Genomic DNA, 18,584 nt, shown 5'->3' with positions numbered 1-18,584 from the left:
ACTATTAGCCGTGGTCGCAGCTCCTCACAAACATTTTTTAAAATAAATCTTGCTTATTTGTAGTTTTTTTCGCCCATTGTCTACGCCCTTGTTTTGAGAACTTAAAATAAATGTAAATTTAAAAGTACTTTTAATTGATAGATGGACACTATGTTACTTATTTTAACCTCATTATTGATGTTCGTTTGTTTATGTCAGTGTCTAAATAGAGATTCACTGCCCGTAGAGTGAACAGTACAATACCACCTAATTTTGATTGGAGTGAGTGAACTATCTAATCTGTCACAGTATTGGCTGTGTTATTTTAAATAAGTAAAGGTCAGTCAAAATGAAATAGAAAATGTGTAAAAAAATGCGGGCCTCTCCAACAAATTTATCAAAAAACAGATGGCGTTACAATAAAATTTCAGTACTCTATTTTTAAGTATTCTATTACTAAATATATGACATTACTAAGATTATCAACTATACGTAGTGAAATGAAATCTTCCTGTTTGCACTTGTACATTAAAGAAATTAGTCGCTGAGGTTCTATATTTAAACTTATATGTAACTTATTGTAAAACTTATAGTTTACGAGTATGTTATTTTTTTTAAATTATATCGTTAGCTGTTACCGAAGCTGGTCATAATTCAAATTCAGTGAATGTCAGTTAAAAATAGTGAACATGTGCACTCAATTATAAATTAAATTAAATCTAATGGTTCAAAGGCTTTTAAAGATGAAAATCACTAGGCTTAAGTAAAATTTGACTATAAATACGCGTTACGAAAGACTCTCTTTTTTTTTGAAGGACCCTAAGTCAAATTGATACAGAAATACTTCAGTGGGCAGCTGATTCCACATGGTGGTGGTGGGCGGCAAAAATTGCCATAAGAAGCACTCAGTTATGGAACTATGGACGTCAAGGCATACAATGGAATAGAATATATGCTATTGTGAATATATATCATAACTTATATCATGAATATGTTATATATATGTCTGTAACCATTCACTTGGAAAGGAGTTTAAGCATTTTTATATTAATTTTAACACATTATATAAATGTTAGGTTAATTTAAAGCAGCACATTGATAGACTAATTAGTAATAAATATTTTTTGGCCAAAAAGTGTTTCTAGAAATTCCATACGTACACAGTACACAACAGTATTTGATAGTAGTTCTACGTTTTAAACTTATTCTAGAATACTAAGCAAATATTAATTAATTTGTAGTACTGAAAACTTATATTTTCCTAATCCTTATATGTCCGATGAACACATAAGCTACCCTAATATATCTATAGTTTCCCAAAAATCTAATTTCTATTTCTTGTCTTCTACTGTATAAAAGTAGTATCATAAACGTTTTTGTTGATTAAAAAATCGATAAAGGACCAACAAAACTTACTTAAACTTAAACAAGACAAACATTGCTTTTTTATCTTCAGTAGCGCATTACGATGGCGTTAGAATCTAAAAGACCAACATATTCCTTCGTTTTACAATACTTATCGGTCAGTGTTTCGATTATGTTTACGAATAAATTTGATTATTTTTCCGACCCAAATATCGGCCAATAGAATTGCACCATTCGACGTTACGTGGTACAACCTACATGGTATTATACTGATAATTTTTTGTGAAAATTTTCTCTGGTCGTTGCTTCAAGAAAAGTATTAAGTAGTTGTTTTATTCATTATGAAATTCTTATTTGTTAACTGTACATTTCGTCTCATGGTGCAATTCTATTGGCCGACATTTGGGTCGGAAAAATAATCCCCCGAATACCACACGAGCTTCAAAATTATCGGGCATTTCCCTCAAGGTTCCCTGCAAACAAATATAGTCGTCATGACGACTTATAGTCGTCATGACGACTATATTAATTGTTTGCAACGAACCTATCGGGAAATACCCGATAATTTTGAAGCTCTTGTGGTATTATAAGTGAATATGTTATAAATGTATTCAAAATTCGAAAAAATCGATGTTAATTCTCCATAGTTACATATTACAAAACAAAATAACGACTATGTTTGTTCATACTGATAACTGAAAAGATTGTATGTTTATTAGGCTAATGTAGTAGTTTTTTCATTTCATAAGGAACTAGATGTGCCCCGCGCGGTTGTCGCGCCGGACATGCACGTATTAAAAAAGATTTTGTTTAAAGATAGGTAACCTAAGATATTAATTAAAATCGAGTGGGCAATATTATTCAAAATAAAATATTTGTAATGTTCGTAAAGAATTAATAACTCTTACAAACTTTTTATTCCCTCGATCATGGTATAGTCATTAGTCATATAGTTATATACATAATATAATATTCCTATTTATAATGCGTCACCACCTAAGCTACTAGGGCAACAAAATTCTATGTGTGTATTTCAGATCTACCGTAGAGATATGAGTATAATACTCATACGTATAGTAATAAAGTGCTGATGGCTACGATGTAGCAGAATAATTATTGCTACACTTACTCGTAGCACTTTGTAGACAAAACAATATAATTATGGCTACGGACGGATCATGCGTAGTAAATGGTTCATTCCTGTTTATATTAAGGATATCCCGAGTATTTGGTTTGGCTCCTATCACTTTTAAGCCAGTTGAAGATGGGTGTCGTATAGAACTTTTAAAGGCTTCGTATTATGAGTATGTATTTGTGGGAATTATTAGTAAGTAACATTTATTTCAGTAAAATTAATTTGGAAAAACTATTAATAATTTATTATTTAGTAATAATTTAATGTAGAATATTTACTATTAACTTACGAATGACTTTTCAGATGTTCTGCAGGTCAAATTTTACTATCACAACCTTTATCGGGGAATTTTCGAAAATGATCATCTTATTTTATTTATAATAAAAGTGATAAATTGGTTACCGTTATTGATGTTTTTGAACATTGCAGTATTAAGCAGTAAAACTCGTATGAGCGTATTTATAGAATGCGTTCCGGTAAATATTACTATTTTATTGCAAAAGTTACATAATATAACATGGCACAGATTGAGCTTATGTTTTGTAATTTTTGATGGGTGTATTGAAATTATTTATTTATGGATTGCTATGGTTTTGATAAAATAAGCCTATCACGTGTGGCTAAAATTTTAAATATGAGAAAGAAAATGATATTTTTTTCCAATTTCAAGTGCGTAAGTCGTTTAGGTAAGTTTTTTTGTGGAACAAGTGGTAAACGAGCAGGACATGAACACTTACACAGTCACACACGTCAGAAGGCTTGTTAGAGCGCAGCCACATGATGCGGTAACCGTGCGGTGCTATAGGTATTATTCCGAACAACTCCACGGAACACTTTCCATGATAAATGCGGTAGAAGATGCAGAGATGCGCAACACCAAGTATCAAACCGTTCGGACAGTATCTGATCGTCTACGATTGGAACCGGTCTACTTTGAATACGGTCAAGTGGAAAGAGCTCGTTCTGGGGAGCTCCAGAAACAGTACTCCATGTCAGGCCAAATTTGCGCTTTATAGATTTGCAAGGATGGCTTGGTAGAACTACCGTCGCGCTTTGCAGATTAGACCAAGATTCTTATAGGCTAATTAAAAGCCTTTCCTTCCAAATGACCGTCAAATGAATCTGAATGTCATTCGATATGTCAACGCCCAGTATCCCGATGCTAGTTGAGGCTTTAAAAGAGTTTATTTGAAGAGAGGACAAAATGGGAAAACACTAGGAACAATTATGTTTAAATTATTATGAACTATGAACTTTAAAATAAAATAACACTTCTTATAATGATAAATGTATAACATATGTTTAACTTTTGCAGATAAATAAAGAATATAATATAGTAAAAGAGCGGAGACGATATATATTGATCACTTTATTTGCTACTTTACGAATGATTTTGTGCTTGCTTCCATTTATCTACACCGCAAACATCGAAGGTAGTTTGTTTTGTTTTTTAAATTGCAATTGAAAATATATTGAAATATATGTTTTGACGATAGGCAAGCATTTTGATAGACTTATTTTAAATTTACAATTTTGTCGTAGAAAGAATTTAATCCATTACTCTATGGTTAAGAGTGTCACGATTAAACCATCCATTTATAAACTGGAAATAAAACCTTGCCTAAATTTTATTTATAAATTATAAAATATGAAGAAAAAAGATACAGAAATATTTTAATTTATATTAATTTGTTATAGTGGCAGTGGATATTTTTCTCGGAATATTCTTTCAGCTTATGTTAACAGTGATTGAGCTTAATGTGTGCTTTATAAAATTGGAATTACATAAGTATTTAGAAACAATCAAAATTGAACTCGCAGCTATTACTGCTGACATAAAATCAGGTTAGTGATAACTTTTGTATCTAAAATAGTTATTGTTGTTGTTGCTTATAGCAAATATTTTAAAGGACGCAAAGACACATACTTTTTTTATGAAATAAATATATTTAAATTAGGAAACAAAGAAAACCCGAACATTTATATTGTATATATACACATACATATATAAAGTATACATATTATATTATAATTATGTGGTCATAGGTCAGAATATGATAAATGCAATTTCATTACTTTACAGGTCAAGCAATTAAATATTATTAAGAAATGTTGAAGGCACTATTAAAATATGAAACACTCGATATATGAACGAATGTACTTATCATTGTCTGATCTATGACCACAGACTACAGATATATATTATTGTATATAGTATTTAAACTATAAAGTTGAAGTATTTTTAGGTTTATCAATATAAGCCCATCAATAATATTCCAGGCAACTTTCGTTAAAAAAGTTCGGAAATTAAAATACACTGGAATATTGCAAATACCAACATACCAACCAACAACAAGTGGCGTTAATATGGCAAAATTTAAAAATAATTTTAATTATTCATTTTTCATATTTAATTATATCTATAACTTCTTAATAAATAGTTAAAAATAAAGCTGATGATTCTTACCAATTTACAGATAAGAAGACCAAACCACATATGTCTGATATTTTGATATCTCTTCGGGCGCTCAGTAAGGCTTTTGTGACTGTATGTAACATTTGTTATAAATACTATGTTTCTGATCATTTACTGGCCATGGCATTATCATCAACGTGTACAATAAATTTAATCAGAACTATGTACAATTTCTCACAAGCTTGCACATCAACTGGTATGTATTGGACTTATGCGGGTAATAGTATGGCGAACTACTTATTCGAAACTTCTATGTGAAAACATGTTTGGTCACGTCAATTCTATAAACAATTGCGGGATAGATTGAACCACTCTCTTTTGTGAATCTCTATTTTAGTTTATAGTTTCTATCTATTTTTTACAGATATTAAGACGTATAAAATATTTGTGGAACTTGGTTGGTTGTTGTTTCATTTATTCAGAGTTATTTTATACGTGGATGCATCGTCGGAAATAAGCAAGGAAGTAAGTCATTTAAGCGAGTTATTTAAATTGTATTATATATTTTTTTAAATACAGATTAAATAATTTTCAATAACGAACGTGTTAAATATATTTATGCTCTACTTTTAAAGGGAAAAAAGAATTAAAATCCTCTTTCATACATACGCATCTAATTTCGACTTTGTAGTTTTTTTTTGTAATCTGTATTTTGGTTTTTCAAAAATTACAGAATGCAATTAGTAGAATATAGCCTATTAATTTGTTTAATTAATCATAACTAACCTCACGTTAAAATAACAGTTGTACAAATTATACCTCGCACAAAGACAGACTGAAAAATCCTACATATGAGAACCCTATAAAGTCTCCTTCAGACAAATCCATTTATATTTCGTATTTTATCCAGTCCTATTTCCGGTCAAACGTACATAGTAAGTAAGTCGTACTATTTAAATTTTAAATCGACAGGTGGACGAAATAAGATATCAAATAGCACAATTATCTCAATTAGTGACGTCTGTTGGAAAAATAATGCCTCTGGAAGTGGAAATTTTTCAGTTGGCCGTATTAATCAATAATCCTGTGCTGATGCCTATGGGTTTTTTCACAGTGTCTCGAGGACTGATTGGTCCGGTAAATATAACTTGTATATAACGTTTTATCATTGGTAGTTTTATTATAATCAGGCACAAATTGTCAGGAGGTACATCTGAAGCTAAGTGAAACCCGTGGACACACTGCCTACGCGTCGTACTCGAGTACGGCCGCTGCTTATGATCCCTGGTCGGAATTCGTGTATTATTTTCAAACTTAACGTGTCTTAAATTCAAGGTACCAAAAATGATTGGTTACTATGGTAACAAGCACGGTACTATTTATGATTGTTATTGTTATCTCTTAAATTATTATTTTGTTTAATCGCATTAAGATTATTAGTTAATAATAATATGCTTTAAGAGATTAAATCATATTTTTAATATTATTTTATTACAGATACTATCTACAGTTTTCACCTACAGTATTGTTACAGTCCAGATAGGTTAAATTAACCCTATTTACTAAAGTAACAAAATATATTACAACAGTATAGATAATTCTGCACAATTCTTATATCTGAAGTGAAAATCCCTTTGTGGCTTTAGTGGCCATCGGACTCCAAAAAAAAGTATCGTCACTCGTGTAAATTAGTTGTGGTCGCAGCTCCTCACAAACATTTTTTTTAATAAAGCTTGTTCACTTGTAGTTCTTTTCGCCCGTTCTACAACCTTGATTTAAGAAATAAAAATAAATATAAATTTAAAAGTATATTCAATTGAAAGATGGACCACGGCCATTGTTTTATATATATTTTCTTAACCTCATTGTTCATGTTCGTTTCCTTATGTCAGTGTCTTACTAGAGATTCAGTGCCCGTAAGGCGAACCACCTAATGTTGAGTGATTGGATTGGAGTGAGTGAACAATCTTATCTGTAACAGTATTCAAGTCAAGTCAAAAATCATTTATTCATATAGGTAACACAATGTACAGAATGAACGTCAAAAAAGAAGTATTCTCAAATCAAGGGCGTTGAACAGAAGAGAACAACTAGCAATAAACACTCCGCCACTCATTTTAATCGCCAGGTTTCTTGTTTTACACAACGTTTGTAAGGAGCTGCAACCATTACACCAAGTTCCACATGACATGGTAGTCGTAGTCAAGTAAGTAATTTAGAAAATGTGTAATATGCGCGCTTCTCCAGCAAACTTCTTTGAAAATAAACGGCGTTACAATAAAAAAATTCAGTACTCTATTTTTAAGTAATCTATTATGAAATATATGACATGATTATGATTATTAACTTTATATAGTAAATCTTCCTGTATGCACTTGTATATTAAAAGAAATTGTTGAATATTGTATTTTTATTTGATATAAAACAATAAAAAAATCTCGAAGTGATAACATTTCGATTCATTCATAAAAGAACAAAATCGTATTTGTAAAACTTATAGTATTTTTTTTAAATGACGATATGGTGTTAATTCAAATTCAGCGAAGGTAGTTTTAAAATAGTTAACCTATGCACTCAATCATCAATTAAATTATATCTATGGTTCGAAAGCTTTTAACACATTTCGATTCACATACTAGGTTTAAGTAAAATTTAACTATCAATATCAATAAATACAAGAGGACTCGAAATACAGGAATAGCCATAATATAAATTGGTAGACTATACGTTTAATTTAAATTTTTAGAAATTATTAATTATAAGCCTAAGAAACAAGGGTTGGTCCTGATGGCATCCCCCCAATTGTACTGCATAGTTATGCTCCTGAGTTGACTGCGGTTTTAATGCGCCTTTTTGAGTACCTGTACTGGCTCGGCATTGTCCCGAAGTGCTGGTAGACCACTTCAATACATACTGAAAAAAACCGCTCTGATCCGTCCAACTATCGCCCAGTAGTTCCATTAGGACGTATTCTACTAAGAGCAATTCAAATTCTCGATGACCAATCGCCAATCAAATCTGAGCGGTTGGATTCTTTGACGTTGCGTTGAGATGTTGGGACCCTCTGCAACTTCTACCGCATCATGGTAACATGGAAAGTGTCCGGATTAAAACTTGCAGCTGAGTTTCATCATCGGATGTCAAGGCAGGATACGAAATTCCACCTCTATTTCCTCGAAGTCTGTCGTTCCACTACTGACTTTGCCGCGTACCACCACTATGTGGAACCACTAAAGTATCCAAGCCAATTAGACTTATGGTCGTTCAAGAAAACTGTTTCTTAAAAATCCGGAAATGTTCTTGCGCGCCTGGTAATGTCAAGGAGTGTCCATGGGCGGTATCACGTTAAATCAGTTGAGCCATCTGTTTACTCCCAGCTATTTAAAGAAATCCATGTTAAGTGAAGCATGTTGTAAGTTCCAGCTCCATACAAGCATTTAGTAAAATAAGTTACATGACAATTAAAAAGGGTGGCGGAGAGTTTGATTGCATTTGGTCCATTCTACGCCTTTGAGAAATGGAAATAATTGTATATACATTTTTTTTAGTATTTTTTACGTTCATACATGAACATAATGAAAATCTTACCTAAGATACATAAGAACATCTTAACATATAAGAAAAGCAAAATAAATTTAATATGAAAGAGTCTTTATATTTCTTTACTAACTACCGAAAAACATAATTAGCGTAAAATAATACATTATTTTTATAATAATAATAAATATATATGAGGTGGAACAATCACAATACCGGGTCGGTAGATGGAGGAGGTCATGATTTTGCATCTACTGCTAGATATTTTTTGAACCGGTTCCAAAAAGTGGATCTACTGTGGATACAGATTTGGCTTAGTGGTTCCATCGTGCTACTCCTCTCACTGGTCGTAGGTTCGAAGCTGTGCACAAATGGTCGTTCTGTTTATTTAACTTACTTAGTACTTACTTACTTAATCTTAGAGTTGGTAATTAAATTATCTTTCATACGTTAGAACGTTGAAATTAAAGTACGTAATTAAATCGACTAGTTAACGACTGATTTAAAGAAGCATGAAATAGTGATATTTTAGATTCCGGATGTATACCTAATGAACTTGTTATACTTGATGGCTTAAGTAACAGTTAATATGAAATGAACATATTGTACAATAGTAAAATAATGTTTTGCATATTTATCAGTAGAGTGAAAAAGACAAAGCATTCAATCACAGTTTGTTGTTCATAGTGCGTTTATGAAACAGTTTAAGATATTTAGGTCATGTATGATAGCGTAGCACTTTGCAAAATGTAGTACGCATCTTTATGAAATTACGTAACGTACAGAGTAAAACTGAACTTTTACAGTTGTATTATAAAATCAAAAAAATTTTAGATTGTATTTTTTGAGCACCTATAAATAACCAAGGGCCTTTGCTATTATTGACCCAGCATTTTATAGGTACAGGGGGCTGATCTCTTATGGTTTATAAAATAAAAATAATCGAAGACCTGCAGTAGACCTAAAATTTTAATAATATTTTTCTTACATATATTCTTTGGCTTTTTCTGCGACTATATTGTAAGATAAGCTTTTAAGTTTTTAGTTTGTTATTAATATTTTTATTTTTTTGTATTACTTTAGATTAAGGATTCTGCACTTCTCGCACGCATGTTTCTTTTTTTTTTTTAGTTTTTCTCTTAACTAGGGTTGCCTGGAAGAGATCGCTTATTAGCGATAAGGCCGTCCGTTGCATCGCTTATAATTTTTATGTATTGTGTTTCTTTTATTTGCAACGAAGTGTAAATAAATAAAAATATATTTAAGTCAGAGGTAAAGTAACTAATATATTTAATAACCATTTTCAATCGACAAAAGATACGCAAGAATTAGAGGCTTCGCTAGTAAGATCATCGAATGTTGGGACAGCCAAGGATTGATAATGATCCGATACCATGAAGCCATTATGACAGGGATGTACGCAGCGCACACACAGAGAAAAGAGCTTTTTAAGCTTTACTAATACTATACACAAAGCGTATAATAAACTTAAAATAAATGATACTCACTATCACATTTTCATGAATGCTAGTAAGTTGGAGCATGACTTACAACAGGTAAAGGTGTAAAGCCTGTTGTTAGGCTCTTTTAAAAACTGATGAATAACAATTATCTGAACTCTTAATAGTCGGAATGAATGATATCTTTGAACGGAATCGGACAAGGGAAATCTTTCAACAAGTGGTTTTGATAAATAAACTTGTGCAAATGCTGTTGGGCTGATAAACAGTGTCTCGGGGTCTTTTATGTTCAATAAAAACACACATAAGGTTCATCTTGATGATTCATTTGATCATTATTGTGAAACAAGGAATACGGAATAAATTGTCCAGCAAGGCACTTCCGAGCTTCTTGGCAGTGTATGCCCATGGGCAGCGGACGGTATCACTTAACATCAAGTGAAGCCCTTAAGTGGCGTAACTATACCATCTGGGGCCCGGGGCAAATTCTTTTGATGGGGCCCCATCAGTAAAAATCGTCACGTTGTACTCAGTTTAATTTTAATAAACTTAGAGATTTTCAGAGTACTCAATAACACGTAATATATGTCCCACTAATGGCCATAGGCCTCCTCTCTTAAAAAAATAATAATAAATATTTCTAATAATAAAAATATTTGTCTCAAATTTTCCTCAGGTCATATTTAGTTTTGAATACATTTCGCCCGTTATTCAAATTGAAAATAGAAAATTATATTAGGGTTATTAAGAAAACTGAAATAATAAACTTATATTTCATAAAATTGTATACGAAAACTGATTATGAATTCTCCATAGTTACATGTTCAAAACAAAAGAACAACTTTGTTAGTTATATAAGAATCTACTGATAAGGTAATAGGTTCTATATCCTTGAGGCTAATGCAGTAGGCTATTATGAGATCTATTATAAAGTAACCAAAGATAATGACATTGACGTACAAAATATGTGTCATAATAATAAACGTGGATGCGGTATGACGTATCACATCAGATCTATGCCTGCTAAGACGTCTGTTTTCTCTGACATTGGAGTTTTTGTCTCGGATGTCCTGGTTATCCGAGACAAAAACTCGTACATGTTATACTGTACGTAAATATGTTGTTTTAAAATATAAAACGAACTCGTTTCTATTTTATTTTTTTTGTATTTTTTTTTTTTTAATTTTAAATAAGGAAATTTATTCATAGAATTGTCTTTTATTGACATAACTTTTACACATTAAAAAAAAACCACTTTTTTACCGGATTGAAGTTATGTATTACTATAAATTTACAATTATTTGACATAATTTTAAAATTTTCCGACGTTTCGCGTGCTTTACAGCGTGCGTGGTCACGGTGACTGAAGACAAAAGATGTTGAATGTCAAAAAGTATCACAGCTGTAGAAAATGTTGTATTATCTGTATTTATTTCCCCGATGTTAGTATCGACTAAAAGATGAAGGGTTTTGGCAGAAATGGCTCACGGCTATTTTCGTGGATTGTTTATATTGATTTTAATATTATTACTATTAATTTATAATAATACATAACTTCAATCCGGTAAAAAAGTGATTTTTTTAAATTTATTATATGTTATATGTTTATATTTTAATATTCCAATAGAAATATACTAAACTAATATATTAAAAAACTTAATCAATCAAAAAAAATTTTTTGCCACTTTTGTTTATAAAATTATAATAATACTTATCGTTTAAAGATTTTGACCTGTATATATTATAATCACGTTAAATTCTGTTTGTTGTAGTCAGTACATAACATCCGCGCTATAGTTGAGCCCATACCTACGGATAGGAGTGTAATTATAGTGTAATAAAATTATAAACTCGCTTGGAGCTTAAAAGCCGTCGATTTAATCTAACATGTATTATTTACAGAAAGCTTTGACATTGTAGCTGGTTATTTGGTTACACGAGCAAGTAGAACTCCGTAGCCTAATTAGTTACTATACACTTTTAACTATACTCAACTTGGCCATGGGTGGACCATGCGTTGTAAACGGTTCATTTATGTTTTTACTGAGATTATCACGTTTGTTTGGTTTGGCTCCTATTAGATTTGACCCAGTAGAAGATGGTTGTCGTATAGAACTTTTCAAGTCCTCGTATTATGAGTATATATTTATAGTTTTTCTTGGTAAGTACAAATCAATATAATTACAACCTTTTAGGTTTGATTTCTGTCGCTCTATGATCAATTGTTTTTTCTAATGGAAAAGTAGGACATTAGCTTCATACTTGATGCCGTCGAGTTTTGGGTTAATGTATGCAAATTTCCTCATGATTTTTGCATTTGACATGCATTTAACAATTGCTTGTACGAGAAAGCATCATGACGAAACTGGCATAGCTTAAAAAATCCACAGCCTGGGTACTGATATCATTAGCTATCGAGTGATTGACTACTTTTATTATATTTATAGTAATTAAGAGATCAGATTTAGATCAAATCTGGTTTTAAAAACTGTGTAAGGACACTGTTTTGTTTAGCATATAGGCTCATAACTTATAACTTTTCAGATGGTTTGCATTTGACATCATTATTCTTCTACATAACTTCTTCGAAAATAACGGAGGGTATTGATGTAATTTCTTTGGCATTAAGGATGCTTGATTGGATTGCACAAACAATGTTTTTAAACATTGCCATATTATGCAGTAAAGGTAGTTTGGAATCATTGATAGATTGCATTCCGGTAATTATTCTTTAATAACATCCACATATATTAATACTTAAGCACTATATTGTCTTTGATTTTCTTATTTGGTGATTACGTCAACAGTAATTATTTTCTTTTTGACACATATCATCCCCACATTGTCTATGCTTGAACACGAAATGTATTTTCGAGGATTCCTACATAAAATAATACGTTTATGTTCTATTATTTTTGAGAGCTTATTACTTTTGCTGACAAGAGGAGGGAGTGGGGAAACATTGCAGTATAGCTGCTTACGTAATACTTGAACGGCCCCATTTTTTTGTAAGAAAATACACACCAATTGACCTAGTCCCATGCTAAGCTGGTGAAGCTTGTGTTACGGGTACTAGGCAACGGATATACATACATATTATAGATAGATAGACATATAAATACATATTTAAACACCCAAGACCTAAGCACAACACCAAATGCTCATCACATCGATGTTCGTCTCAGCCGGGGATCGAACCCGGGACCCGCGTTACGTTTGATTGTAATTGGTCAACAATGTCTTTAGTCTAACACGTCTTAACGTGATTTGTTCAATTACTATCATACGTACCGTTTTATATTTCGTTCACATGCACACACTCACAAGCCAGCACAAAGGGACAGCGTTGAGATGGGGCTAAATACGTGTGTTCTTTTTTCAGATAAATAAAAAAAATAATCTTGCAAGAGAGCGAAGGCGATCTCTTTTGATCATGTTGTTTTTTTTACTACGAATTGGAAATAGTTTTGGTCTGTATATATTTTACAAAAAATTCGAAGGTAAGGTAAAAAAATCTTTAAATAAATTCCTACCTCGATAGGAAAATTTCACTGCTGACGCTTTCTTAAATAGGTTTTTAACTAAGGACTGGAGGGTTTTTAGATATTATTTATGATAATTTATAAAATAATGAAAATTATTTAATTACAAATTGCGAACCCGATCGTAAAGGAGATAAAAAGGAAAGCAGGTTAAGGAAACAATTGTGTCTTTTTTATTTTATATAGATATTGAGGGATTTACAAATATTGGTAGGTCAGTCTGTTTTACTAAATTCTAAGTGCAAACGAAAAATTAAACGTAATCAAAGGGGTACTATCAATATATAAAATTGACCCTAATTTTGCGCATTTTTACTACCACTACTCCGACTTGGCCTTCGAAACTAAAGAACGCCATTTACGCACTATCGCTTGCGTATTAATCTTAATATATATAAATTACGTGTCACGTTGTTTGTCCGCTATGGACTCCTAAACTACCTAACCGATTTCAATCAAACTTGCACACCGTGTGCAGTTTGATCTAACTTAAAAGCTTACAATTTACATCTCAATTTATACCCGCAATATTATTTTATTGGAAATTATTTGATAGTCACAATTCTAACAGATGGCGCTGTGTTAAAAGTAGCAATGTTTCACATAAGCTACAATTTAATGGCATTACCAACAAAAAAGTATGGTGGTCCCCATGACTGGTGTTCTCCTACCGTTTCCCTTGAATAGGGTACTACTATGTAATATAAATAAAACCTTAGCCACAGCAACGCTTGGCCGGTCTGCTAGTTATATATAAATTAAGAACTAAGAAATCAAAAACGTAATATTTAATCGTTTATTTTTTGTATTTCTTTCAGAGGCCGTTTTCTTGGGATATTTTTTAAATATCACAGTTCAAGTTGCACAAAATTTGATTGAGCTCAAATCGAGTTTTATAAAATTTGAAATTCACAAGTATATGGAAACTATTAAATTTGAACTCATGGATATTATTGCTGACATTAAATCAGGTATTTACCTAAATATCTTCCAACATTTAAGTCTCATAAATCTATATATACACTAGCTGCCCTGCGATTCTGTAACTCACTTTTCGAACTCACTCAGTGGTTTTCGCATCGGCGGTCGCTCTCAAATCAGTCGTGAAGCAGTCATTTTATGATTTGGCATTCTGATAAGCAATAAACTACAAGCTCCCACCTTTTCAGAATGCCAAAAGATGTGTGTCGATTCCACACTCTCTCATGCCTCTCCGATACTTCGGAAACAAGGTCAAATGGGCCGTTCCGTGGAAAAAGGTGCTCCATTTGTGTAGGTACTAATGATATCACAAATTATGTAGGTAGATAATAACAACATTATTGTACATCAGATTCAAAAGTGTATTTGTTTACCTATATGAATATATTTTGAGTTTGAGTTTATGTTAACTATAGAAATGACTCCTCATTAAGAAGTTCATTTAACGATAAAAATAATTCATAAAGCATTTTTTTTTTGTACAGATAAAAAGCCCAAACCCCCGATGTGTGACATTCGTATATCTGTTGGTGCTCTCAGCAAGGCTTTCGTGAGCACATGTAATATCTTTTTTAAATACAACACATCCGACAATATATTGGCTGTTATTTTATCATCAATGTTTACAGTAAATTTAGTAGGTACTGTCTACAACTTCGCAGTAACGTTTACAACGACTGGTATGTCTCATATTATTCAAGCACCATTACTACGCTTAATTTTTTAAAGCTTAATAGGAAATGCAACTACGCAGCGCGATTTCCTAGCGTTAACTTTCTTGTTATGTTCACGCTAAAAATTCTTCTGTGTCATATATTTTTAGTGTCTGTGATATTATTTTTCATACATCACGAGTTCTCTTTTTGTTTTTTGGTATAAACACAACGGTGGATGTATGGATATGTTTACTCTAGTTACTTCGAGTTGTAGTTTTATGTAAATTTATGTTTTTAAAATTAAAATGTAATGTTTAAAACCTTTTTAGATTATGAATATAAAATAATGCAGTCTTGTTTGGAACTCGCTTGGCTAATATTGCATATATTTAGAGCTATTTTATATGTGGAAGCATCGTATCAAATGCGCAAAGAGGTAAGTGTTAAGAACCATGTTAAGATTATCAGTCTTGATGACTCTCGTATACTGTACAGATCCTTTGAATCATACATCAAATCATTTGCCTTAAAGAAATATTTTTTTCCGACAAAATTATTCTATATTATTTTGCATTATGTAGAACATTTGTTCTTGTGTAAATAGTACATACATCTTAAATTAAAAGTTTAGAATATTAATAGTTTAGAAACGTAAACATTATGGGTAAGGCCGTCCGTGAGTTGGTCTATTAATATTTATATAATTGATTTGTAAATATGATAGAGCAGTGTTGGTCTAATGGCTTCAGCCTGCGCCTCTCATCCCTTAGGGCGTAGGTTCGATCCCGGTCTGTGCACGAAAAGACTTTCTTTCTATGTGCGCATTTAACATTCGCTCGAACGCTGAAGGAAATTGCGAGGAAACCGGCGTGTCAGGCACAGGCTGATTACCTATTAGATCATGATTAACTATCATAAAACAGTACACAGTACAATACATAGTATAAAGGTTGTAGCGCCACTGATTTATTTTACTGTTTAATTTTAAAAATGTTACAGGTTGATATTATAAGGGATCAACTAGGACAATTATCAGAACTCGTCACATCGGTCGGTAACACGACACCACCAGAAGTGGAAATATTTCAACTGGTCGCCTTACTCAATTATCCTGAGACAATTCCGATGGGTTTCTTCACAGTGTCTCGAGAATTGCTTGGTCCGGTACGTTTCGATGTTAATTTACTTTGTTTAGTCCAATGAAATATACCATGAACATTTCATAACCATGTAAGTTTACGACGCGTTTGACATACAAAACCGGAAGGATGATCGTCATATAAAATATATTTATTATACCGTAATTTTCAATGGACAAATGTCAAATGGCCGTCAGCCGGTCACTTAAAAAGAATTGCTTACCGCCGCCTTTGGTCACCTGCGACACCAAGAAGCTTACGAGTGTGTTGCCCGCTTTAAAAGGAAGTAGGTACACCCTCTTCTTGAAGCTCCTATTAGACCAGTGCAGATAGCCTTTAAAAATAATAAAAAGTGAAAAAAATTACAGTAGGATGAAACCCATTAGAAAAGCAGGGGAATATGATCAAAATGAAAGGAAAAATAAATTACGGTCGATCTGAGGTCGGGAAGGGGAGGGGGGGGGGGGAGTTTTAAGGGTAAAACACGGTTTATCTCGATTTCCGGCAAAACTAAAAGTCCTATCGAAGAAAACTAAATGGCAAAGTCGTAGGTTATTAAAAGATCTAAAACTTTTGTATTCACACATTTTTCACATAACCTCAAAATTTATGTGAAAAATTCAAAAAACCAACTTTTTGGTTTTTTATTTCTATCTTTTACAAAAATTTGATAGAAGAATAGAGAAGTAGGGAAGGGGATGACGGGTCTGGGCGTTACTGCATACGATTTTTTGCATTTTCTGAGAAGATTTACTATGGTAATATATATATTTTTTTTTTACCATAGGAAAGTAGAGATTTCAACGAACTGAAAGCACACCAACTTTTTGAAAAAAGCTGAAAGTTTGACGTCAGAATTTTCGATTGAAAGTTAGGGTGTTTTTTCGATATTAATTCAAAATAAGGTGAAAAAATAAATATTTTTAATCAAATATATTACAGTATATTTGGGACATAATAAGGTAAGTTTTCAACAAATTTCGTTTAAAAAAATAAATTTTTGTAAAAGATAGAAATAAAAAACCAAAAAGTTGGTTTTTTGAATTTTTCACATAAATTTTGAGGTTATGTGAAAAATGTGTGAATACAAAAGTTGTAGATCTTTTTATGACCTACAACTTTGCCACTTAGTTTTCTTCGATAGGACTTTTAGTTTTGCCGGAAATCGAGATAAACCGTTTTTTACCCTTAAAACTCCCCCCCCCCCCTTCCCCTTCCCGACCTCAGATCGACCGTAATTTATTTTTCCTTTCATTTTGATCATATTCCCCTGCTTTTCTAATGGGTTTCATCCTACTGTAATTTTTTTTGGTTTCAAAAATTATCGGCACTGGTCTATATGTCTTATCGGTTTTTAAATATTTGTACTGGCAGGTTTCACAAAATAGTGGTCGCATTCTGCCTCGATGTGCGATTATAGAATTTAGCTTTATAAGTTCAAAAAGCATTAATCACAGATAACACTACCTTGTGTTAAACATACATTTTTTATTTCATAATTTTTTTTACAGATCGTTTCCATTTTTTTCACTTACGGCATTCTTATGGTCCAGATAAGTTCAATTTTAACTAAGAGCAGTGATTAAATGTTTTAATTTGTAAGTATGGGAATGTGTTAATATTAGTATATAGTTGAAATTATAGCTTTTTAAAAACAGCTAGTTTGATAGACAGAAGTCGCCCGGGCCCGGCGGGAGACGCAAAAAAAAACAAGAAAAAAAATGCATTTATTCCTTACATAATCTGATTGTCATTAGATCTTAAGTAAAACTTATCTGTATCGGGGTTCCCAAAACAAACTTAACACTATAAATTGTAACTAAAATATTTAGTCATCTTAATCGATAGACCGATGATGGTCGAACGGACAGATAACAGACATTTTACCGAAACAAATCAAACATCTCATGTATGAACCTATTTTTTTTATTGACCAAGGAACTGTTTATGTAAATTTAAAATTAAAGTAGAATCTTGAGACCTAAACTTACCAATATGAAATATTACTATCCCTTCTTTTGCACCCATTTTTGTAGCTATATTAAATAGTTCAGATAATTAAAATGTCACAATTGACAATACACGCACTATACGTCCATCGCACAATAAAGTTATAACAAAACTGGAAGTTGTATTCATTTATGAGTGCGCGCGCGCTGACAATGACACTTAATGAATACTCATGCGACTAAAGTATGTGATACCTTTAAAAATTATACAAAACAGCTACTCCATTTTGTAATTTTCTGAGCGAACCAATTAAAAGGCCACACATTCGCAAGTCCTCTGGAATTTAAATCCTACGTTTACCCCGTTCTTCAAAAAAACATTTCTCGAATTAATTAAGTTATATCAATTTGTATAAAATTTAGAA

General features: G+C 32.0%; 1 protein-coding gene across 1 annotated transcript in view; it reads right to left on the bottom strand.

Moving 5' to 3' along the window:
- Positions 1-18,344, bottom strand: part of LOC125060467 — a 42,288-nt gene extending 23,944 nt beyond the window's left edge. Inside the window, exon 1 of the mRNA XM_047665373.1 lies at positions 18,202-18,344. Within this exon, the coding sequence (XP_047521329.1) occupies positions 18,202-18,238 (37 nt within the window). The 5' untranslated portion in view covers positions 18,239-18,344. The remainder of the gene's footprint in view (positions 1-18,201) is intronic.
- Positions 18,345-18,584: the final 240 nt, after the last annotated feature.

Source organism: Pieris napi, chromosome 21, assembly GCF_905475465.1.
Source record: "Pieris napi chromosome 21, ilPieNapi1.2, whole genome shotgun sequence".
Lineage (NCBI taxonomy): Eukaryota > Metazoa > Arthropoda > Insecta > Lepidoptera > Pieridae > Pieris > Pieris napi.
Note: the sequence above shows the minus strand (reverse complement) of the source record. Positions and strands in the feature narration are given on the sequence as shown.